The 24,681-nt window shown below is 37.9% G+C and overlaps 3 protein-coding genes and 2 non-coding genes across 7 annotated transcripts; 4 read left to right on the top strand and 1 right to left on the bottom strand.

Annotated features, from left to right (window-relative positions):
* The first annotated feature begins 1,105 nt into the window (after positions 1-1,105).
* LOC116247741 (leucine-rich repeat extensin-like protein 3) lies at positions 1,106-6,803 on the top strand. Its single transcript, XM_031620036.2, has 3 exons — positions 1,106-1,493; positions 3,294-3,572; positions 5,337-6,803. Exons 1-3 carry the CDS (start codon positions 1,263-1,265, stop codon positions 6,504-6,506), a joined length of 1,680 nt encoding a protein of 559 aa, XP_031475896.1. The 5' UTR covers positions 1,106-1,262; the 3' UTR covers positions 6,507-6,803.
* A 2,214-nt stretch (positions 6,804-9,017) lies between these two features.
* LOC116249367 (small nucleolar RNA Z112) lies at positions 9,018-9,154 on the top strand. Its single transcript, XR_004171137.1, has one exon. It is a non-coding gene; the product is annotated as a small nucleolar RNA Z112 (small nucleolar RNA).
* Positions 9,155-9,220: 66 nt separating this feature from the next.
* On the top strand, positions 9,221-9,368 carry LOC116249375 (small nucleolar RNA snoR2/U65). The gene has a single exon (XR_004171145.1). It is a non-coding gene; the product is annotated as a small nucleolar RNA snoR2/U65 (small nucleolar RNA).
* Positions 9,369-11,816: 2,448 nt separating this feature from the next.
* On the top strand, positions 11,817-15,982 carry LOC116247744 (pentatricopeptide repeat-containing protein At4g18975, chloroplastic). Of its 2 annotated transcripts, none has more exons than XM_031620044.2 (6): positions 11,817-12,131; positions 12,300-12,376; positions 13,041-13,137; positions 13,954-14,097; positions 14,700-14,912; positions 15,447-15,982. In XM_031620044.2, exons 1-6 carry the CDS (start codon positions 11,976-11,978, stop codon positions 15,636-15,638), a joined length of 879 nt encoding a protein of 292 aa, XP_031475904.1. In that variant the 5' UTR covers positions 11,817-11,975; the 3' UTR covers positions 15,639-15,982. The 2 variants fall into 2 exon arrangements, with proteins under 2 accessions (XP_031475904.1, XP_031475903.1); XM_031620043.2 differs by having other exon boundaries at positions 11,821-12,131; positions 12,282-12,376.
* A 3,667-nt stretch (positions 15,983-19,649) lies between these two features.
* LOC116247743 (fe(2+) transport protein 1-like) lies at positions 19,650-24,480 on the bottom strand. 2 transcript variants are annotated; one of them, XM_031620041.1, is made up of 4 exons: positions 24,329-24,480; positions 21,388-22,055; positions 20,256-20,405; positions 19,650-20,143 (listed from the first exon to the last, which is right to left on the bottom strand). In XM_031620041.1, the coding sequence occupies exons 2-4, from the start codon at positions 21,982-21,984 to the stop codon at positions 19,838-19,840; spliced, it is 1,053 nt and encodes a 350-aa protein (XP_031475901.1). In that variant the 5' UTR covers positions 21,985-22,055; positions 24,329-24,480; the 3' UTR covers positions 19,650-19,837. The 2 variants fall into 2 exon arrangements, with proteins under 2 accessions (XP_031475901.1, XP_031475902.1); XM_031620042.2 differs by having other exon boundaries at positions 21,388-22,062; positions 24,329-24,474.
* Between the last annotated feature and the right edge of the window lie 201 nt (positions 24,481-24,681).

The raw sequence follows: 24,681 nt of genomic DNA on the forward strand, positions 1-24,681 counted from the left end.
TTTTCACAAGAAATGTTGCATCCAGAAGCACCGCTTGAGTCTTCCTTGGGGACATGGTATGGTAGACTTTCCAGTCTGCGCGCTACCGAAACTCCTCAATAATTTTTCAAAAAGCAGAAAACCAATAAATAAATAAATTTCACAGGGAACGCCCGTTTTAGACCAAATTTCAAGAAACATGCTTACCTTTTCAGATTTTCTGGATGATCCACATGTTAAGTTAGGTTACCCAACAGCGACATTTTTTTTGGTGCCCATGGTTCATGGTGATTGATTGGGACAGCTTCAGAAAACATACCGAGTAAAACTTGTCCAAAATAAGTTGTCTTTCAGGTTGACAGGATCCTCATATTATTATTTGCCTAAATATGTGCTCTAATTAAGTTTCTTAGTGTCTTAAACTGTTTTTTGTAATCTAATTATGTGAATAAATGCAAAATGTGGGAACATATAAAATTTAGAAAATGAAAAAATTTATTTTCAAATAGAATATGAGAGTAGGTATAAATTAGAAATCTTGTTTGAGGATACAATTTGTAACACCTCACTTTGAAAAGTTTCATTTCGTATTAAAAATTATGAGATAGTTTCAAGAGCTTATAAAAGAGGTTTTTAAGAGATTGTATGTCTTAGTTCATATTCTTTTTGAAGTTGGAACCGAAACTATGAAGATTCATAGGTGAATGAGAATCCGTCGAACCAAAGCCCCCTAGTCTAGTGCCGGATTAGCTCGGAAAATGGTGACACTTTTCTCAGCTATCAAACATGAGATTAAAAGTATCAATAGTTTTAAGGTACAATTTTTTGTGTTGTCAGAATAAAGAAGAGATTTATCAGTTTCCTAAAAAAGGTATAAAGTTTCGGAAATTTTGTAGTGGAAAATTAAGAAAAGTGACAAACTTTTAGCCGTGAGGTTTATATTTTCCGCACTTTAAGAATGATGTACCGCTGATTTAATATTTTAATATGGGTGCTTTCAAGATAAGCTGTAAAGTAACGGACTAAAATAAATATTTCTCAGCAAAGAAAAGAGAACGGCATTACTGAGAAAGATAAGGGCATAAGTGACAGTTGGTTCCACAGGGATTTATTTTCCCCTCGAATTTTCTTTCCTTCCAAGAAAAAGCCAGCTTTGGATTTTCTACCACGTTCCTCTCTCTCTCTCTCTCTCGCTCTCTCGGTCATACCAATCGACTGGGAGATTTCATCTCTGAATCTACTATTGCGACGGTTTCCACACTGGACCTACGAATTGGGTAGCGATGAATTCGTCGCAGTTTATGGATAAACAGATCATGGGTCTCTCAGGATCGCAGAAGGACGATTTCTTCGAGCTGTTGAAGCCATCGGATGAGCAGAACGGCACGAAGAAGGATGAGATTATGCCCAGCTACGACTTTCAGCCGATTCGACCGATCGCAACGGGTTCCCCAAATGCCGATGGCGAAACTAGGGTTTGGTCCTCGGCGGATTCGAAGCCCTCGTCCTCTAGAGTGAGTTTCCCCTGTTCTTTATGGCTTGTCCTTTTTTTCAGTTTCTATAATTTGGTGTTTGCTAATTTTGTTCGTTTCATTTAGAGGATTGATGCTTATTGGGCGCGTTAATAAGAATTGGCCTGCGATAAGCGATTCCTTCATTTTATGCCTTCTTTTAAATGTCTGATTAAATGGATGTTGGTGAATTTGGGTCCTTGTAACGGGGAATTGTTAATCTTGGGCGTTGATGATAACAAGTTGCTTTGTTAGGGAAGATCATTCTGATTTTAGAGGATTTTCTGATTCGAGTTCCAATTTGTTGATTGAGGGAATAAAACGCTTCTTGCTTGGAGCAAAATGGTCCGTTATCATTCCTGTTGAAGTTTTTGGTAATACATGTGGCACCTTCTTTGTTAGCTAACTGGTGTCGGTGGTAAATATTGGTATGGAGTATCGAAATGGGTTCTTTCTCTCTTGCTTTTTGAACACAGTACTTGGTGCTTTCTGGAGCTGTTCTTGACACTTTGTTTCAACAGCTGGAGATATGATGTTACCAATATGAGGTTGTATTCTACTGGGTGAACTAGTGCATGTGCAATCATCAAGCATGATGGGGTTTCTCATGCTCTGAACGGAATTATTGGATAGAATCTTGTTGCTTGGTATGCAATGAAAAATGGTCTCTTTTCGTCTACCATATGAATATGGGGTTTTCTGTCTACTTTACTTATTCATCTCAGTTCCACTTTGGGTGATTGCCCAGTATATCCTCTTTGAAGGATCAGTATCCCGGAATCTATTTTTCATCTATCCTTTTGTCTATTTTTGTTGAATAATGCTTTCAATAGAACTGTTTAACGATTTGATCACATGTGGTCGCATGACTCTTAAATTCAATCCTGCATTCCATGTCCAATCAAGATTAGATGTGACTCTATAAGTGCTTCAACTTGATTTAGAATTAGAATGAACACAAAGAAAAGTGGAAATCAGCGGATGATGGTAAAAGATGAAAATAGGCTTGAGAAGAGAAGGTGAGATCAGTTCCAGACTTTTATTTTATAGCATATCTATTAAGGGATAAATACAAGATGAGAATATTGTTTAAGAACTCTTTAGGGAAAATTAAAATGAAAGTTTACTTTGTTCAATTGGGAGAATAACACTCACAAAATGGAATTTATTATTGTTTTTTCAATTTTAGGCTGAGCATCATTTGGGTAACATGATGCTTGAATTAGCATTGTCGTCTTTCCTTTATGATATAGAAACTATTCTTGTTCCCAATTTCTTCTAACATATTATGTCCATGGTGAACTTGAGAGAAATAACCTATGAGAGTGAGGCAACCTTAATTTAAGATTTATTTCTTAAATTTGATTGTATGTAGGAAATGATGAGCAGCAGAAGATAAAGGAACCCACTAAATGGTTTGCTTTATCTAAACAAAAATGATGCACTTAAATCAATTTGTGGCCATAAGTTCCTTGAGATGTGCATAATTATGTTGTTTTGTGCATAAGTGGACTTCGGCTGCTGCTGTTCGGTCAATGTTTTAGTTTTCCTGTATTTAACTGTTGTAAAATACTTGGTGACATGGTGCTGCATTTCCTTGGTCCTTCTCTTATATTGGAAGGAAAGCAATTCCTTGAGGTTGTGTTTTATTAGATCCGCGGTGATGCGGATCTGCAAAATAAGGAAGGTAATTCCTTAAAGTTCATGTGGGATATTTGATGAAGGTGCATGTATGTTCTAGTAGAATTCAATAATTTGGATAATATCTATCTTTTATTCTTATTATTTGTCGTTGACCTATAGAATTATGTCTCACTGGAACCTGGTGAACCTATGAAAGCTTCTCAAGAACGGGAAAAGGAAGTTTACAACAAAGCTACAATATCTGAGATTGATCGTACAATGAAAAAACATGCGGATAACCTTCTTCATGCTTTGGAGAGTATCAGTGCACGCTTGACACAGCTGGAAAGTAGAACTCGCCATCTTGAGGTATCAGTAGATGAGTTGAAGGTCTCAGTTGGGAATCATCATGGCACCACTGATGGAAGGCTGAGACAGCTGGAAATTATTCTACGAGAGGTCCTTGTCCTTTTTGTTGCATTTCAGTATTTTACACTGCCTTGTTCTGCTAGACTTCCTTATGGACCTATGCTTGCTCCTTGCAATTTGCATGGCTGTCATTGGAATTACATGTTTATTTTCAAATATTGCATGGCTGCCATTGGAATCTTACATGTTTATTTATGAATATCTTGGACAACTTTACCTTGCATTCCTTCAGTTATTGCTCAGATTTGTTTTTTGATTTGTTTAAGAACTTTTGGATGCTTTTCATTCTTTGTTATTGCAAGGGCACTCCAAGTTTTATAGTTGATGTACCTGTCAATGCGTATTGCATTTGTAAATTATGGGACAGTTGGTTCCTGTGGCACTTTTACTTTGTTTCTTTTGAGGTTGTGTTCATTTATGATCTTTTATACATCGTACATCCCATTAATGCTTCTTGCAACTATTGAATGAAAAGGAAAAGCTAGTTATTTGTGTATGTGTGGATTGTTAGGAGCTGTTTAGAAGTTTGATGATAGTTCTAAATTCAAATAACATGTTGTCTCATGAGGACTGTTTTTTTAGTATCCAGTTGTTTTTCTGTTCTCTCTAATTAGGTTCATATGGATGTTTCTCATTCACTTTTTAAATTGCAGTACTAGGATTGATTCTTTATTCTTCACATAGCAGAGTGCACAGTAGTCTCCACTAATGTGTACATAATTACATATTTCACACTCATATAGGTTTCAGGCCATCAGTTGCTTTGCATGGTTTAAATAAAAAACTGAGCAATTGACTTGTTTCTTAAGTTCTAACAAGTTGAATCTGGCAGGCAGTCGTATGGTGTCTACCTTACCATTGGTCCAACTAGTAAGTAGTAGCAGATGCTAACATTGCTCAAAAGACAAATTTAATAATGATGCCAGTTATGGTGCTTGCCGCCTGCTGATATAAACCAAGTAGTAAATGCTATTCCAATCTTTTAATTTAGTGTAATTGAATTCATTCAACAAAGATTCTTTGTAATGAGTGGACGAAGCTAAGTCCTAAGGATCCAAAGTCTCTAAGTCAAACTGCACATCATGTGGCTGGGCGTTATACTGCAATGTCAATCAATAGAGCCAACTTAATGATTCTTCCTTTGGATGCGAAAATTGTTAGCTTGATACAGAGACCAGTCTTCTGTCCTACGGTAGTTGATTATCTTTGCAGTCATGGTTATAATGGTCTCCAAATCCAAATACTTTTGTTTGGATTCTGAATGTCTAACTGCCAGACTTCATTTTCTGCTAATCATGGACCACTTATTTGGGGGGACAATGAAAGCAACATGCAGCTTGTCAGTATCTTAGGACTCAATATGGAGCTTGAATTTCCTAACTGCCAACTCCACTTGCTGTCAGCCATGGCTGACTTGAGTGAGGTGACAATAAAAAAGTATGCTGATGGAAGCTTTTTTTCTTTTGGTAGTTTGCCTGTTTAATGGTAATGATTTTTTAGAGCCCTGTTAAATGTCAATCTTAGTAGTTCTCTGATCATTTGCTATAATTTGCTCTGAGATATATATAGGCCATCTGAACCTATCAGCATCATGGCTTCTGTTTCCCTAGCTCTAACGGTTTTGTGGAGCATGTAACAACCAAATATGTCCTTCATGGTTATTCTTTCTTAAATTAAGTATTGTATTTATCTCTAGTTGTAATGTTGGTTTCCATTTGTTGAATTTTAAACTAGCTTTTTCCTGTGTAACCTACCTGAGTTTGTGTCCTAAGTCCTGAATGCTAAAACATGCAGATAAGCACTGGTGTGCAGGTGCTGAGAGACAAACAGGAAATTGCAGAAGCGCAGTCACAGCTTGCAAAGCTGCAACTGCCGAAGTCTGAATCTCAGGCACCTGAAACTCCGAAATCTTCTCATTCAGAAGTTGTTCAGCAGCCATCTGTGGCCCCTCCTGCTCCGCAAGTTCTTCAAGCACCAGCACAGCCACTCCTCCCTGCACTTCCTCCACCGCCAAATGCTCCCCCTCCACCTCTCCCACAACCACCTCCACTTCTCCCACAACCACTTCCACCTCCTAGTCAACCTGCTCCATCCCAGGTACCACCAATCCAGCCTCCTTTCTACCCACCACCGCCACCACCACCTCCTCCTGCTCCTCCAGCTGAGCCACCACACTCACAGTATCAGCTGCCACCTCAACCACAAGAGCTTCCACAACAGCAGTATCAATTACCACCTCAGCAACCAGGCCTGCCTCCACAGCACTATCAAATGCCACCTCAGATGATGCCAACACCTCCTCCTAGTGGAAACCCTCAATATCCTCAGCAACCGCCACACCAACCTAGCCCCCCATCTTTAGGTCCTCCACCTCCACCCCCACCACAGCATCCAGAGGAAACAGTGCCTTACATGCCTCCCCCATCATACCCTCCTGCTTCTCGTCAACAAACTGTGATGCCTCCACCACCCGCTGTTCCACCTAGTTCTCAACCCTTCTATGGCCCCTCTCACATGTATGAGCCACCTCCCACGCGGACCAGTTCAGGGCAGATGCCATATCCGTCTGGCTATGGCCCTCCTGCTGGCCCTAACTTGAGTGACTCGTACGGTTATTCAGGCTCTCCCTCTCGCTATGATGGCCCTCCAATGAAGCCATCACATCCTCCATCTGCTCCAAGTGGTGGTAGTGGTTACCCACGTCTGCCAACTGCCCAAGTCCTGCCTCATGCACTTCCAACTGCTTCTAGTGTTGGGAGCAGCCCAAGTTCGGGCCCAGGAAACCGTGTTCCCATTGATGATGTGGTTGATAGGGTTACAGCTATGGGATTCTCCAGAGACCAAGTCCGTGCCACAGTTAGGAAGCTGACAGAGAATGGTCAGTCAGTCGACCTGAATGTGGTACTTGATAAATTGATGAATGATGGAGAGATCCAACCACAAAGAGGTTGGTTTGGCCGATAAGTTAAGATCTTGTGCCGCTTCAATTTGTTGTGTAAAGTTAACGATAAGTAACTCTGTCTAGTACTGTTGTCCACGAACTAAGCTTCTTGTTGGCAAGATATTTCTTTGCCATTTTTACTGTTCATTGTGAAGGGACCTGTTGCAGATCGGTGGAGTTTCATGGTGGACCCTTCTGTTGCTTTTCCGGTTTCTAAATTGGCTGCATTGTGTATCACGTCATATATACATGAGAGCAGAAACTATTAGAATTGGTTTAAGCGTTTTCTTGATGCATATATGAATAATCTGTTCGTTTCAGCCTTGTGCCTGTGTGTTTGGTGAAATTTTCTAACAGAATGAAGTTCATGGCTCCTTTTTTATTGCAGCTCAGTGTTTTCAAATTTGCAAAGGTTGATTGGCCTTGAGACCTTTTATCCCTCCATTCCTAGCTTAGCTAATTTGCATGGAAAGTTGGCCTTGAGACCTTTTTAGTTGCAAAAGGCTGATAGTCGGTATCCCAAATGTGGTTCTTTCGGCATAACCTTTTAGAGGGCTGTCTAGCCGCGGCTTGCCTTTCAACAGGGAAGTTTCCCAAGAATTCCCAAGAAAATGGACCTTTTCACTAGTCAAAAACAGAATCGAGAAAGAAAAACACACGATCGTGTACCTGTATTATGAAGCTTTATCTGCACGATTAATCAAGACATGGTTTCAGGGATCGTGAATCTACGACATTACCTAATTGCGATGTTTGTCTTATCTTTAGTGTGAATAACATTTTCAATTTGTTTGTTTTTCTTTGTGCTACAAAGGTTATTTGCATGGAATAGATTTTTACTGAAGATCTCGTCTGGTGGGATGAAGCTTGAGGATCTTTGGTGCAAATTTCACAAAACTGTCACAGAGACATTCACAAGGTACAAATGGGGGTGGGTAGGATGTGATGCAGGTCTCACCCAATCTAGTCAACATGGGTTGTTTCATTCCCTGGCTAAAACAACTTTTTGTTGTAGGGCTGTGGTCGGATTAAATCGAACTGAGTACAACAAAAAATGCTAAAATGTTCTGTCAGATTTTGCCCATTTGCAATCCTGTTCTTTGCAACAGCCGGGCCAATTTAATGGGCCTCCTCCGCAGAGGAGAGCAGCTTCAACAACCACCCTACCCATCTTGCGGCACTTATGAAGCACCTATGATGAGGGCAACACTGAACTCACAATTCTTAGATTCTATGATCGTCAAGCTAATTACCTTTTGTAGTTTTCTTCTTCTCCTCTTCATGAACGTGATCGCAAAGACAGTTGGTCGGTTACCAATTTGAATCTTAGGAGGAATTTGGTAACAGAAACCATATTTTAGTATTTGTCCTAAAACTTGGGTATATTCATGTATCTTTGAGACAGATTAATGAAACATTAACAGAGTGGTCCTGTCGGCAAATTCTCCTTAGGGCTGAAGGGTTGAGTTGAACATGAATTGCGCCAACTCTAAGCTGGACCATTAGGAATCTGAAACTCTCAATGTTGGCTCCAAGTTGGTTGTGTAAGGTTAAGAGTTTCACATAAGCCCAAGGCAGGGGCAGAGGCAGAGGCAGTGTGGGCATGGTGTGGGTAATTGCCCACACAACCATACAAAAAGAGTTTATTTTTATATTGAAACTTCATATTAGTTATTAGTTTTTTTCATTTACATACAAATATGTCTGTAAAAAATTTTGGAATTATATAAATAATGTCTTTTAATTCAAAATTTTCTAACTTTTCCCTCGGCTGGGGATGTACTTTTTCCAGTGTCATAGCCTCATAGGTATGGTATATTGCATCAATCCTTTGCCAAATATGATAGAAAGATGATACAAGGTTTCATTTCCAAATCAATCTAAAATTTTTCAAAAAAGCCAAGAAAATTCTAAAAACGAGGTGATATGATATTGGTGAGCAAATTGATACACGTGAATATCATAATCGATTCATGATTTGATTTAAAAAACCCTTCTTGAAAAAAAAAATATTTGAAACATGATTAAAATTCAATTAAAAATAATAACCACAATCAAATTCCATTACTAATCGAATAGCGTGAGTTGGCTTCGTGTCGGAGCTTGCTTGAAATTGGATTTGGATCCGTTGAACGATCCCAACGCGCGGGTGCAAATGGGGGCCTATTTCTCTGAAGCAAGATTCCTGGACCGGCTACCATAATTTTGGGTCCACGGATCCGATTCAGAAGGTCCCCGCTAGGGTTAGGGTTTGAAACTTTTCGCTATAAATACATGGCCGTCTGATTCTGAGGCTCACTCCATCTTCTGATCTTCGTCTTGCGAGTCTCTCTCTTTAGGTGTTTCTTTTTTGATGGCTTAGAGTTTGGTTCTGTGTTTAAGTTTGCAGGAGAATCGATCATGGTGGAGCTCTCGTTCTCTCTCTCTCTCTCTCTCTCGCTCTCTCGCTCTCTCTCTCTCTCTCTCTCTCTTTCCCTCTCTCTCTAGGCCGCCATTGGAGTGTTTCAGATCGAGATTGTCTGAGAAGTACTAAGAGCCCAATGAGGAAGCTCACCCAAATGATAGGAAGTGCCGTATGACACATTCCAGCAGCCGCTTCCCTCTTGCCCGATCCCTTTAGGGGTCTAGGGTTCGGTTGCCGTGGTTGATTTGTCACGGGTCGCTGAGGGCTTCTCTCTCTCTCTTTCTCTCTTTCTCTCTCTCTCTCTTTCTCTGTGTGTGTGTGGGCGTGTGTTTGTGCTCAATGCCACGTTGACGGTAGCGAAGCGCCGTGACCGTCGATGCTATGATTGAGCAAAAGTCGATCCTTTGGAGTTTCGCATCTTGATAGGAATCTGTGGACTGATTACCATTCATCCATGGAGCCGATTTGTGCGATTACATCCCTGTTGTGTCCCTTTCGGTTTTTTTTCCGATTCGATTTCTTTCTTTCTGATTCATTTTATAAAGGTTGCATTTTCTGTGTGGGCCGATTGCTACTCATTTTTGTTTTATCGGATCCGGAAGAATGTAACGATTTTTGAATTAGTCTAGGAGAAGCCGATGATGAGAACATTTATTATTTATTCTGGAATTACCGTCTGATGGTTTAAAATCTATTTTAAGCCCTTTGATGTGCAATGGCAACCTGAGGCTTCTCCCCACTTTCTTCGTACTTTTAGACCTTAGCATAATCTGTCTACGCTACGTGCCCTATGAACTGAGATTTTCATTCTTTTAATCCATCGAAAAAAAATAAAAATAAAACCGTGTTACGGCTCTAATTTCTTGTGTCTTGGTCTCAGATGTTTGAGATCAACTCTGTCGTTTTGGTGTTGCCGATTGATTTCATATCTGCTTTGGAAAGTCTGACTTTTAAGACAAGTTTTCTTTTTAGTTTAATTTTGATTCAATACTTGCTACAATTTTGTACTCAAGAGTAATGGCAATATATGTCATTTAATACGTTAGCATTGGATTTTGTTATTGTAAAAAGAAGTGACCGTAATTGGATGCCGCAGAAGATAAAGGATATCAGCACCTGCGTTCTTAAAAAGATGAATTTGGGTTTAGAAAAAGGAAATCATGAATTCAAAAGCTTGCTAATGAAAGATGATGTAAGAAGATAAAGGGTATCAGCACCTGCGTTCTTAAGAAGATGAATTTGGGTTTAGAAAAAGGAAATCATGAATTCAAAAGCTTGCTAGTGAAAGATTATGTATTGGTAAAATTAACTCAAAGTGAAAGCATGGGGAAATGGAAGACGAGTTTGGTTCGGATCTATGATTCAGGCCTCATTAGTTACATATTATTTTGGACTCAGATTGTATACTTTTAACGTGTTACGGTGTTGTGGGTTGGATATCAATACTCCTGTAACAAAATAAGTCAACAAAGGCTCCCAACTGAACTTCTATGAAACAGCAACATGATTCTTAGCTTGAACTTTTAATTTGAATGATCACTAAGTCTTAAATCTTCAATTCTGCGGCCTGAACCTTTTATGGTGTTCTTTAGTTTGATTTTTACCCCTCGTCTTAAGTATAAAAAGTTTTAATTTAAATAGCTTACTTTAGCTAAAAAGCAAAACTACATAAACCAAAGATGAATAAGCATGGAGAACAGTAATATTGATTTTAGAGTTTTACGTTATTAAGAAGATACGTACGACCCACACAACATTGTATTCTTCAAACAGTTATTCTTATAAGATATTATTCAAAAACGTGATGTTCTTGTGCTAAGAGATACAAGGTCATTACGAATGTGGTTCTAATATTTAATAATCAAACATTAGAGATAATTGGATTGTGTTATTAGACATGAAAACGTGTTAAAACACACATTCGAAAAATGCAATGTACGTCTTATCAAACAACTTCCAATAACGAAATGAACAAAGTGTTGTTATTACGGTAAAGTGAAACAAGAACTCTGCTGGTCCGCAGTGCACGTTCTTAGCTCTCTAGGAAGCAGTGAAGAACAGACGCTCCTTGGAAATGTTCTTGTTCAACCTGAGCGTCCATTCGTAAACGCCTGCTAGATAGAGTTTCCTTGTACAAAAACCCTGTTTGATAGCCTTGAAAGGTGATTTGAGATTGTTGAAAATCTTAAAATCGATGACATTATGTTGCATGTCACTGCGGATACAAATTGGATCTCAAATCCATGTTTCTTATGCTATGGCATGAATTTGAAATCCAAGTTGAGGCTAGATGCTGAAATTCTTTTTGATAAAGCTGTAGATTCAGCTGTCGTTGATTTGATCTGAGATTAGTAAGGAATCAAAGCAACATTAAGATTAGGTTCTTCTCCCATCTGATTTCAAATCTAAGGTTTTAGCGACAAACTCAGGATCTCCAATCTTTTCCTTTTTTTTCTCTCTTTTTCTTCTACTACTAAAATCTGGTGTTTGGTTATATAGTGGGTCTAACATAAAAAAAAGCTCAGATCAATTTAGTTCGACTCCAAACACCCTAAAGATAAAACATTAAGAGGTCGTTTGACTGCTGTTCATTGTGAGATGATGGATATTCTCTCTCTCTCCCTCTATATATATATATATATATATATATATATATATATATATATATATATATATAATGTTTTAGAAACTCTTGGCATGTTGGTATAGGTTTTTGAGATATTAAATATAAAATGTTAAGAGTTTCATGAGTTGACATCGAATCGAATGCTGGACAAACATCAAATTGATGATCAAACTGGACCCGTTTAACTTGAGCCACCCACAAACTCATACAGCCAACCTAAGAGCTTTGAGACCAGCCCGACCCAACCATCAAAATTTGCCTTTTATCGGATTCGGTTCCAACGAACAACAAATCCGACCTATTGGTTAATATCCCTTCTCCCGTCCGGATTCTGCGGTTCTCTTCGCACTCTCGAAAATACTCCCTCCCTCTCTCCCCCTCCTCGTGCAGTCACAGTCACTGAAGAGGGCAGCTGATTGGAGAAGAAGAAGCCTTCCCAACAAGTGCAGCAACCCTATCCTCATGCACTCGCTGCAGCAAGTTTACGCCCTCTTCAGCCCAATTGCTCACGTCCCTCTTCTAAACCATAGTCGATTCCCTGAAGCAGCTGCTTCTCCCTTCTCCCTCTCATTTCTTCTCTCCTTTCGCACGCGTTCTTCCTTAATCTCCTCAGATCAGGCATGATCTTTTTCTTCCTGATTTACAGTATTGTTCCCATTCATAATGATGTCACTATGTGCTCTATAGTGTAATTTACTTTTATATTGTTCCTTAGCCAATTACCACCATACGTGACCAATTACGATTGCTGTTGTTTCGTTAAGATAGGTCCTCTGCTACCCGCAGATCAATCGAGCAGAGACTGAAGGATTTCCAAGTAATGGCGGAAGGAAAGCTGCCCCACTTGCTTATGCCGTTCAGAAGTAAGTCATGTGTGGGTTTTCAGACAATAAATGCCTTCTTGGCTGTGCTTAGGTGTTTGTGACTTTGTTCATGCTCGAAATTCCTTTATATTCCTATTGTTGTATTCTTTGTTTTCTTTGCTGTAAATTCTGAATATGGCATTCCAGGGATCTGCGGTTCATTCATATGTCAAACATTTTAGACAAACGGATTGTTATTCTTCTTTAAGTTGTTGCTTATGAATGTATCCTGGCTTAATTTCTTTGACTCCGCGACCAAGTTATGTCGGTGATTTTTTCATATGATATTATGTGGCAATGGTTGGCTATTTTGAACTGGTCAGGAATTAATTTAGCATACCTGCCTAAAACTCAAACTGTATGAGGTTTAGCAAATTGATGCTCTGGTAGTTTAGCTTTATCTGCCGATGCTGTATGATGTTCTGGAAATATATATGCTGATCAAGTTGTTTTCCTCATAATGTTTCCGTAGAGAACTGGTAGTAATGGATGTCGGCTACTGTATATCTTGATATAGGTATTCCAAAAATTTCCAATGTGGTGTCGGTGATGTACTCTCAGTTTCTGTCAAACAATTTGTACTTGACGATTTGACTGAATATGATGTCGGACAATAATAATTTTGAATATCTGCTGCACTTATATTTCGTTCTGTGAAGGATAGGAACATAAAGGAGAAGAGTTCCAGAAAGGAGCATCACCTTTGGAAGAGGAGAGAGACAGCTGGATCTGGGCAAAAGGCATTAAACCTTGTATCAATTGTAAGTTGTTCAAAGGGCTGTTATGATGCAACGACTCATGTAGCTCTTGCACCTTTGCTTTTAGCGTGTACATGCTACTTGCTTCTTTCCCTTCTCGAGTCACAGAAAAATGACAAAACCAGACAATGCTTAAGTGGGGGCACTTGATATATCAAGTTGAAAGAAATTTTATATTTAAATGCATGGAAATGTACTTCATTTTGGTGTATATGCGTATTTGTAAGAGTCCAAATCAAGTTGAATGAAGAACTTCTCTGTTAAAGTATAGGCTGTGTCAGTTGCAACGTCAATTTTCTCTGTCATCTTGTATAGATCTGTCATAACTAGCTCCAACTTCTGAATCTTTGTGCTTCTCTTCTCTGTTTTCTCATTTCCTTTTTTCCACCTTTTACATCCAATTGTTTTCCCTTTTCCACCTAATTTCTCATTACTGTAACATATTCTTTTCTGGTTTGTGATTCTTGAGCAAAAAATAAAAATATGTTAGATTCCAATAAGGTTTGTTTAAGAGTTAAGACAGGTCATTCTACATTGCTATTCAAACATTATGACCAATATGTGAGGTCGTCTTACTTCCTAGAACAGCTGTATGAAGTGATAATATGGTTTCTGTTGCATTAGTAGCCTACATGCTGAGCTTCTATCACTTTCTTGAATTAATGTCCTTCAAAACTAGTAGATATGGTCATTCTCACTTGGCCATGCCTGAGAGGAAACCATTTTACGAGGAATTCCTTGCAGAAAAACAATTATGTCAAAACAGTGCTTCCCTTGCCTAATGTCAGGCTTAAATCTCTTCCTAAATGATTTTTTCAGGTAACCAAACTTTCAAATGAGAAAGAGACAGTATATGGTGCATTGGATAAGTGGGTGGCATGGGAAACAGAATTTCCTTTGGTTGCAGCAGCTAAAGCTCTTGGAATATTGCGGAAGAGGAACCAGTGGCTGCGAATAATTCAGGCAGAATACTTCACCATCTCAAATTCTTGAATTTGTAACTCCGAGGTTTTTAATGGTGCTTGTTCTTGCCCATGGTACTACTCGTACCATTTCCTCAGGGTCAAACCTGCAGTTGAAACTTATTGATGCCTAAGTCAACTGATGACTCCATCATGGTCAGTCTGTAAATGTGCCATGGTTGACCAAACCAAATCTACTAATGATGACTGATGCATGCAAAGAGAGCAACTTGTCAGCCTGCTAAGTAAGTTAACTTGGTCAAGTTGAACAAGTTTGTCGTTGGTTGACGGCCACCTTCCTAACATCACTATTTCTGACCTAGGCGACAAGCTATTGCCTGAAAGACAGAGTTAATATAGACCAACCTTAGTAGTTCTTCTTGCAATTAACTTGATCATGATGGACTTACAGTATGGTTTGTTCTTTCTAGTTTTCTGGTAGACAAACCCAGTCAAACCATATTTATCTTAGTAGTGGTCACTCGGGCAATCTGGGGAGAGATAAAAGTATTGCAAATGATGTAAAACTATAGCAGATCATGTGGCAAATGTAGATATTTTAATGCTTGGACATCAAGTAAACCCCAAATTTTTTACCAGCAGGTTACTAAATGGATGCTAAGCAAAGGCCTAGTGTTGACAATGGGAACATATGACACACTTCTGTTGGCTTTTGACATGGACGGGAGAATTGATGAAGCAGAAACTGTTTGGAGGATGATCTTGGAAACTCATACACGTTCTGTTCCTAGACGATTGTTTTCTCGAATGATGTCCTTGTATGATCATCATCATATGCCAGAGAAGCTTTTAGAGGTATTCAGCATTATCTTTTTTAATTTAATGTTCGTCATTTTAGACTTTAGACTTCTTTTGTAGTTCTTGCCCACTTGGTTTTGGCCAGTTGATTCTACCTCTCTCTGGTCACAAGGAGATGACAAAAAAATTGAGATGGATCCTATTTGCTGGAAAGGAATTGTACTTTCCTGGTTGGGTCTGTATATCATATGAGATCAGTTTTTTCGTGAAAATATTACCATTACTCCAGGGGCATTTTTGTGCAAACATTCTTAAAATCCGCAGCTGTGTGCCTACAATTTTTGGACATGCTATTCATATTGATACTTAAATTGTTGTCATGCGTGTTGATGAATGTGTCTGAAACTCTGCATATTTTTTGTTGAGCTTATCTTTGAAGTTCAGTATACTGTCACCATTAGTCTAGGCTTTGCTTATCTAACCATGAAAATGCAATCTGGCTTCATCTTTGTTATCGACTGTTGGCATGAAATGTAGCGCTTTTCCATTTCATGTTTGCTCTGGCCATTTATGTTCGTACTGTAACCTCAGGTATTTGCGGACATGGAAGAGCTGGGGGTGAAACCAGATCAAGACACTGTTAGAAGAATCGCTCGTGCATTTCACAAGCTTGGCCAAGAAGACAAAAGAAAACAGGTGATACAGCGATATGGTCTCAAGTGGAAGTACATCCATTTCAATGGGGAGCGAGTTAGAATAAAAATTGCAGAAGAAGATGGCTAGTCAGCTGTAGATAGGTCCTGCGTACGTGTTGTGCATGCTATAGCATCACGTACGCACAGCCGTATATACTGTAAATGAGAGAGATGTACATTCCAAAGTCCTCTATTATAAGAAACATGCAAGAGAGGCCTTTGGAGATATTTTCATTTTTACCACCTAAATTTCATATGCGGTAATTGCATAAACGAAAACATTGAACAATTTCTTGCAGATTATGAAATTATTGTTCTTCTAAAGTTTAGAACGGAGAAACTGTCCCACCACCGGACACTAGATTATGGCATGTAAAGATTGGCAGAAATGTAGATTATTTTATTTAGTTAAGCACTTCATGACTGTCTTGATATGTTCTTCCATTTTTCTTGTTATGTGTATAATTAACATGTTTTGGCCCGATTTATTAGTCTTGGTCATCATCCTTCCATCTTGTGGTAGATAGTACCTTAGCTTGTCCACCACTAATATCAAGGGAAGATTTATCAATTTAAGTTCAAAATACTAATATTTATTGCAACAACAGTTTAGATGCGAAAAAGTAGATCCAATGTTGATAATAATTCCGAGAAATAAAATATGTAAACAAGTAGTCGATTTGCACGGTTTTGGATATAAATGTGAGTGAGAAAACTGGAGTTCATTGTTTTGGTTAAAAATTATTGAAAAACAAAACATAATTAAATCACGTTAAATTCTGTAAGGAACAAACTACATCTAGATCCAACTACCATAAGATCCAACTCCACCCCCACAACATTCGACAACAGTTTTTCACTTTTCATATTGATATGACATCGATCTTAATCGTCACCATGCATCGAACCCCAATCATGTTATAAGTAGTTTTGTTTTCCATTGGCTCCTGTTATTTAGGAAAATACTGGAATACTAATAAAAATTCTTAACTTTTAAAGAAATAGTGTACCCAAAATTCATTTTTTTTTTTTAAATTCACTCACTTGACCTAAGAAATACGTGGATATAAAATAAATAGTTACTAGATGAATCCATTCGGCGTTTATAAAAAAAAAATAATTACTTTATCCTAATGAAAAACCTTGATGCAGTCATAGAGCAAAACTTAATCTGTTAACCTGGATAGAGAGGGACATGATTTGGTGTGAAGGGTCTCAACAATCTAGTGAAGAGTAGGCAGCAAGATTACATATTAAACTTAATTGATTTAGACAATAGACAACAGGTCAAAGTGGCCCAGATGTTGGCCTAGGAAATATCTTTACAGCCTTCTTTTGGTGGGCTGCAACAATAAGACAATGACAAAAACAAACAATTATTTAGAAAAGGAAAAGAGTGACCAAAGCTTCCACAAATTGCAGAATAGTATCACCAAGAAAACTTCAACATTATCAAAAATCATTTAAAAAAAGCTAAAATTAAACAAAAATACAATATAAATACCAATCCGCGGCCTTAACTTTCGAGCAGGCTGGTTGAACCAAGTCCTGACATAATTCTGCCAATGCTTCTTAAAATGCCCATCAGGCAACATTGTTATGCTTAAGTTCTTAACCATTGGTTACCTGACTACCTGACTATAAGGTAGTCAAGATTAAGAACACTTTTCATATGAAAGGATAATTTGTTAACAATTGTATGAACACAATGAGATTCAACTGCATAAGCCATCATCGAGAGTGAGATTAGGGTTTTATAGAGAATACAATTAGACCTGAGCATCGGGCCGACCCAATGTTTGAAACTCAAGCTTGGGCTTGATGCCCAAAACCCAGGCCCAGCCCTATCCGGCCTGGTTATAATAAAAAATTATTTTTTTAAAATATAAAATATTTTAAAAAAATATATATATATATATGATATTAACAATAATAAATATTATTTAATAATTACCAGATCGAATTATTTAGATCTAGATCCGACCGGATACCGGGTACTCGCCGGCGGGGCGGGTGCCCATGTCTAAGAACGGTCACGCGACCGCTAGTTTACGGGAAGAACGGAAGTGGGTCCGGTTTGAGATTTGCTCGTGCCGGCAAGCTGACGTGGAGTCGTGACTATTTCGTCCTCGCCATTTGGTCCATGTGTTCGGACTGATTCCACTTTAGTTGGGGGCATTTTGCCTTTGTTTGAGGGTAAAAATGGGAAACAAAAGTGACGTGGTCGGTGCTGGTTTTGACCTACGTTGAAGAGACCGTCCCCGTCATTTACGGATGAGGTTTTGTCTGACTTCCAAACAGTCTTTCCTTGATTGATGTGATAATTAAAATGGAATTTTTGTTAGGCCTATCTTTTTTTCTCATAAAATAAAAAAAAATGTCAGTTTTAAGCTTTATTTTTAAATGAAAGTTTTGAATCGAAGGCCTAAAGTATAATTTTGTAAATATGGGGAAAAAATATTAGGTACATTTATTTTGATTTTGCCTTCTATAACTAACATACACTATCGTCAATCTAGGTAACCATTTTTATCACTTAATTAAATGGAAATATAGTCCAATTTTTTGTGTGGCAGTTTCTACCAAAGTGTGATGCTTACTTAAAAAATGTAAAAGATAGTTCCCAAAAAATCATAAACAATATTATGTATGGAGGTCTTGCAAACAATATTTTATGCGTACATCTCATATTTTATGTAGAACATGTCCACTATATTATATGTTGTCCATTTTTTTACTTGTGTACGTACACGTTATAATATGATGCATGTGTTTTTTAATACGATATTTTATTCAACTAAACCAGAGTCAAAGATCAGCTTTCGCCGTAGATAATTGAGCTAGATCAACTTATCAACTTTGGTTAGTCGTAATATATATGATCATCTCACATATGCATCAACAAAAATTTTCACATGAACCTAATATGTTTTCAAAAACTTTTATGGATCTAAGTGAAATTTTTTGAAAAACTTCACTCAATATTTTTTATTTCTTAAAAAATAGATGCCAAATGATTCAAAACTATATAGCTTAAATATTGTGATAGTGGAGACATTCTGAATTACTTTTCATTATCCTACTGCTTTATTCTAAGTACTTATTCAAAATTTTTAATGTTTAGATAGTGTATTGCCTATTTAATGTTTAGATGCATCATAATTTAATTTAATGGTCACATTCTTCAGCCTAAAGTTTTACAACTCAATATTTCTGTCTATTTCAGAATGTATCTAGGAGGTTCTTTCTGTTTTAAGCGTTGCATCCTTTTATGCAAATATGTAAACTAGGTACTCGAATTTTAGTGAAATCCAATTTTGACTGAGACTCGGATTCCGACCTTATTTTTAAAAATTGAATACATATATAGGTAACGTGATAATATTGAAGCTTTATATGAGATGAGGTGGAACCTTTTTGGATCCTAGTCAAATAGTAAGCTCCAATAACATATATATATATATATATATATATATATATATATATATATATATAGCGGACCATTCCAAACCTTTTAAGTTCATGTTAAAAAGTGTTTAAAACGAAATATGAACATTGTAATGTGTTAACAAACACTAATTTAATGTAATTATGCTTTAGTTCATGTATTTTTTATAAAAAAAATAAATATTTTTATTATCAAAATTTTGATGTTATAAGAGCCTTTTATTTTTTATTATTACAAAACATTATTTAAGTATAAAAATGACTAATTTAATATATGTTTCTCACCAAATCAACCTTAAGAACATACCTATAAGGTTAAATTCTAAAAATAATGTTTTAATAATGATTTGAATAGGTCTGGTTTTTTGTCTCTAACTCGTGCTCTATTTTGTGGTTGTTAATGTGCTTAACATTTATTCTTATGACAAGCCAATTCTTTTAAAAATGATATCTGTCAACCTAAGCGGGTTCAGTATGCAGTGGCCCATATGGCCTTACATTTTATTTTATAAAGTTAAAATATGGTATAAAATATGTTACTGTGGTTTAAGAATAAAAAATAAAAAAATTTGTATCAGCACCGTTGCTTGTGCATAAGAGCACCTTGGAAATCTTTAATCCCTCAACAATGGCTGTCCTTTTAACAGGATCATCAAGAAATTGGAGACACGATATGTTTCTTAATCTTCACTTCTGATCTAAATTACAGAACAGACGAAGGAGGGAAATGGCAAGAAAAGTGAAAGATGGAAGTCACTTAGAAGTTGTAGCTAAAATCAACTCCCCATCTTCTGCAAGCTATGTATTATTCACAGCATTTTGTCGAGTCGCGTCTCCTGCTCATGCCCACTTAGCCATCAAGGACATGAACCCAGCACCCAAGAGCACCGCCATGTACGCCTGAAACTGAAGCTTCATGTTGCTCTGCAACTTGGGACCCAAGAAATCTGCTGCCAGAAGGTCGACGAGCGCCATGTAATTCAGCAGCCCCGCCGAACAGCCATTCAGAAGGCCCTGCACAATGAGGGCAGTGGGGCTGTTTTCGCTGTAGACATTGGACAGGCCAATCCCCAGGGCCACCCCAAACGGAGTGGTGAAGGCGAAGAAGAACGCCATGACGGCTTTGGTCCCCAGTTTGTACTCGGCCTGCGGGTAGTTTTCTTTTCCAAATGAGAAAGAGAGAAAGATGGCAAGCAATTGCAGAGAGATTTTGGGAGAAGAACGAGTGAAGAAGAAAAGGCAGAGAAGCGGCGTGGACCTGGAGGATGCAGCCGCCGAGGCCCATGCCTTCGAAGAGTTGGTGGAAACAGAGGGCAGCGACCAGCGGCCTGATGGTGCAGGGGTTATCTGAAGCACCCAGCGAGAGGCCTATTATTACAGAGTGCACAATGATCCCAAGTTCCAGCACCTGCAGAAACAATGGCACCGCCTTTTCAATTATAACTATAACTCGGGAATGAATTCGTGTTAAACCCAATTTTTCTATGGCCTCGTAGGAGGATCTTGAACAGAAGCAGGTGTTCCTTTCGTTTCGTTTAGCTCAAATTCAGCAGTTCTCAGTATAGATTTACTGAAAAAATCTTCTTGTGGCTGAACCACTATAAAAAGGGTTCCATTCTTCGTTCATTGTTCAATCGAAGACGGTGATTTTCTAATGACAAGATTCAAGAACTCTTTATTTCCTATATGTATTGACTAACTAATTACTGATAAACTTGAATTCATGGGCACTCCTCCAAAAATAAAAAGCAAGAAAAGTATTAACTGAAAAGGGTAGTTGAATACCCATCGGTCCAATTTGAATAACCAATATAGAAACTATCTGTCCAATGGTTTAATTATATAATAGTTAATGGAACATGTGAAGTGTAAATATGAGCACCATTTTATGCACCAGTTACTCATAATCTTTGTTACTGAAATATATATATATATATATATATATATATATATATATATAACAATCGAATTCAGTGGACTGCCTCTGTAATTGCAAGTTTTTTTTTAATTTTATCGCTAAAAATCATTGTAAAAGATATGTTACTGTCAAAAACTGCTGTTAAATAACTGACAGTCATTAGTGAATCTTTTGCAATGATTTTTTTGCGATCCAACATAAAAAAAAAAACCCATAAAACTGTTAATGCTTCAGCTAAAAGTAACATGTATAAAATTTTTCCATACCTTTTACTATATGTTATATTAAATTTATGATATTAAAGTATAAAAACAATTAAAAACTTTTCCCCGAGAGAAATTGGTTTAAAATAGATTGCTCAAGAAATTGGTTTAGCGCAAAGGCAGACTTTACTCGACTAAAAAACAACAAACCTTGAAGAAGAAATAAGAAGTAAACCAAAAACTGACACTGAAACGAACTCATCGCGTACCTGAGCGACGACCCGGTGGCGGAGGAGCTTCCGATCCTTCCCATCTTTGTCCACCCCAGCGGCCACGAGCCCCGCCGATTCGGCATCGGCCACCACCACCACCACATCGCCAGCCCTGTCTGCCGGCTTCACCTTCCCATGGATGCTGGTCGCGAAAGAGTCGACCATGAGGGTGAAGATGGCCGACAGCATGGCGACGAAGGTGGTGAACGGGAACTTGTGCCACGGGGTTTCCGGCAGGCACGGCGACGTCAGGTCATCGAACGAGTCGGGAAGGACATGCATGTACCCGGTCGCGAGGATCACGCCGCTGGAGAACGCCTTCACGACCGCGAAGATCTTCCCGTCGGGGTGGAGCATCGGCAGGGAGCGGGTGACGAGCGGCAAGCACACCCCGATCATACTGGCCACCAGGATGGCAAAGATGGCAATGACTTTCAACCGCAACGCGGCATCGGAATCGTGGCAGCCGCCTGATCGGCCGGCGCAGGGTCCTGTCGGCGCGACGGCAGCGGCCGGAATGGCCGAGAGCAAGAGTCCGGCGATCGCCACCAAGAGCAGTTCCGCCGCCGAAGCCGAAGTAAACCTAGAAGCCATCTGAGAATTCTTTCTCTGCGCTCTTCTTTTGGATCTGCTGGCTAGGCATAGAAACTTGTCTTGAGCAGAACCTGCATTCTAGTAAACAGTTGGAAGAAGCAACGACATGGGAAAAGGAAAAGGAAAAACAAAATAGCAATTCAAATTCAAAGACTGGTTTAAGCTGCAAGAAGCTTGTTAGCATCTTCAAAAACAAAATACGCCCAAAGACATGCAATGATTTCTACGCCAGCCATAAAAAAACATAACAGTACCCTGAAAAAGCAAGTCTTCAAAGGCGCCATTAAACAAACGTTTACCATGAGGGTAGGTGAAAAGAGAGGACCTCATCACTGTTATCATTAATGTATTTGTTTGTTTCTTGACTAGTTGACAACTTGGAGATGTTCAGCCACATGTATGTCAAAGGAGCACCAGTTCATGCCTGACCGGAGACAGGCTTTTAGTTCTATTCATGAAAAAGAAGACAAATAAAAGGCCCCACTAGAGATATTGCAATCTGAACTTTCCTCTTGAAAGTAAATCATGGATTTTGAAATGCGGCTCAAACTTTTATATATATATATATATATATATATATATATATATATATATATATATATATATATATATAGTGAGAGAGAGAGAGAGAGAGAGAGAGAAGTTAGTAAAAACCAAACCTTCAAGTGAGGGATAAAAACCACACGATTGATTTTTTGTTCCAAAACTATTTTACATACAATATAAACATGTTAATTTTAATGTAAACATGCTTTGATTCAAGTTCTTTTAATGAAAAATGTTGTTGATTTTTTTATTATCATGTCATGAGGGCCGTTCATTTTTCTATTTCAGTGACTTAATTATGAGGATAATGTAGATATACAAATATCACAACTCAAAATGTAGCACAAATGCATCTATAAATACATAAAATAAACTCTTAGTTTCTGAAGGGCATTAGTGTAGATGAGAACTCAAGTTCTGTGGACTAACTTCATCAAAATAGTTAAAAAAAATGACTAAAATAACATGCACAATGGAAAATGTGTAATTGATCGCTTATAAAAAATAAATCAGATAATTTATCATTTAGATACCAGTCTACTTTAAATTAAAGTGGTGAAAAAACAACAATCATACGGTTTAGGACTTGGGCAATGTAAATTTTATGTTTTTTCTTTCAGTATAGGAACTTTCAATCAATGAATGCATTCCAACAATGAAAATAACAAACACATTACCGACTTGTTTTGACTTTTCAAAAGTTTTAAATGGAGCTTATGAGAATTGTTCCTAATAGACATATTTTTATATGAGAAACTAGATTAAGATTAAGATTAAGAACCTAAATGTTCTTAACTATATCCATCTCTTTTCATTCAGTGGTACCCATATATACTAAAGAATGTTACATTTGCCATGGTCAAAATTTAATTTCATAAACATAATGTATATAGGAAACGTAGATTTGGACAACCATCATTTGGGCACTACTTTTTAAAAGTTTAACCAGGTATAAAACTAAAAAAGATTGAACGCCTAGTATTGAAAATGAAAGTCACGAAATTGGATGCCCATATGGGATCTCATAATCTCAAAAGGTTAATGCCAACAATGGTAAAATCCGCACAAAATTCATTTCACATATCAGAATTTGTTCCAAAATAAGATTTTCTGTAAACTGAAGAATTCATATAAGCTAAAATACAAGCATCATGAATATATAATTTCACTAGTTTCTAACTCACTATATGCAACTAATAAGTAACGCCAAATCTGCAATACTAAAAACGCCAAATCTGCAATAACAGCAAATCCCCAAATGCTACATAATTCACGCATGACAAATAGAATTATAAAATCCCCAAATCTACAGCAGTGAAAAGAATAAACGCCTGTGCTGCTGTGAAGGAGAAATCATTAGACTTTGAACAGAATCCAGCAGTGAGGCCTTCATCGTCCCACGGCTTCAGTACACAACATTTTTCTCCTCCTATTTCGTCATTGCCCATTGACTCGATGATCTTACACGATAACTAGCCATGACAAAAGCAGAGGAAGAAGATGCTGATAAAACCACCGGTCTCGACCTCAAAGCTGTTGATGGCGGGTTCAGAGACCATCTTGGCCCTTCTACCAGGGAGACAGAGCTTAGGCTTGGGCTTTGCATCACTCGTGATAAAGAGGGTTGTGACGAGAAGAAGATTTTTAAGAGTTCAACGACCAGGAAAGAAAAGAACCACTAAAAATTCTTCAAAAAAGAGAAAGAACTTCATGGGGAGGAAATTTTTTTGGGGCAAACTGCAAAGAAACAATCTAATAAGCAAAATTGAAGCACAGATGTGAATGATGAATCTGCTACCTGTCGATTAACCAAGATCGAGGCCGCTGCTGCCGTGCTGCGAGTTCTCTGAGTCTTTTATTGGGAGCAAAAGAAAGGCCAGTTTTGTAGTGTTCTTCAAGTGCTAGTTAAAATAATAGCGAAGATATTCTTGCATGCGCACACAATTTCTCACAGAATAATGCGAACCTACTTCAGTTTTTGATTTATTTTTTTTATTTTTTTTAGTTAACGGCCTGAGGTATCTCACAACAAATTATTGCATGAAATAGATCTAAATTGGTTATAAGTTATGAGCCATGAGCATAGTATGTTATAAGTTGAGAATGACTAAAATACCCCTGCTGACTGGATCGCAAACCCAAGGGCCTGTG

The sequence above is a fragment of the Nymphaea colorata genome, chromosome 2, assembly GCF_008831285.2.
Source record: "Nymphaea colorata isolate Beijing-Zhang1983 chromosome 2, ASM883128v2, whole genome shotgun sequence".
NCBI lineage: Eukaryota > Viridiplantae > Streptophyta > Magnoliopsida > Nymphaeales > Nymphaeaceae > Nymphaea > Nymphaea colorata.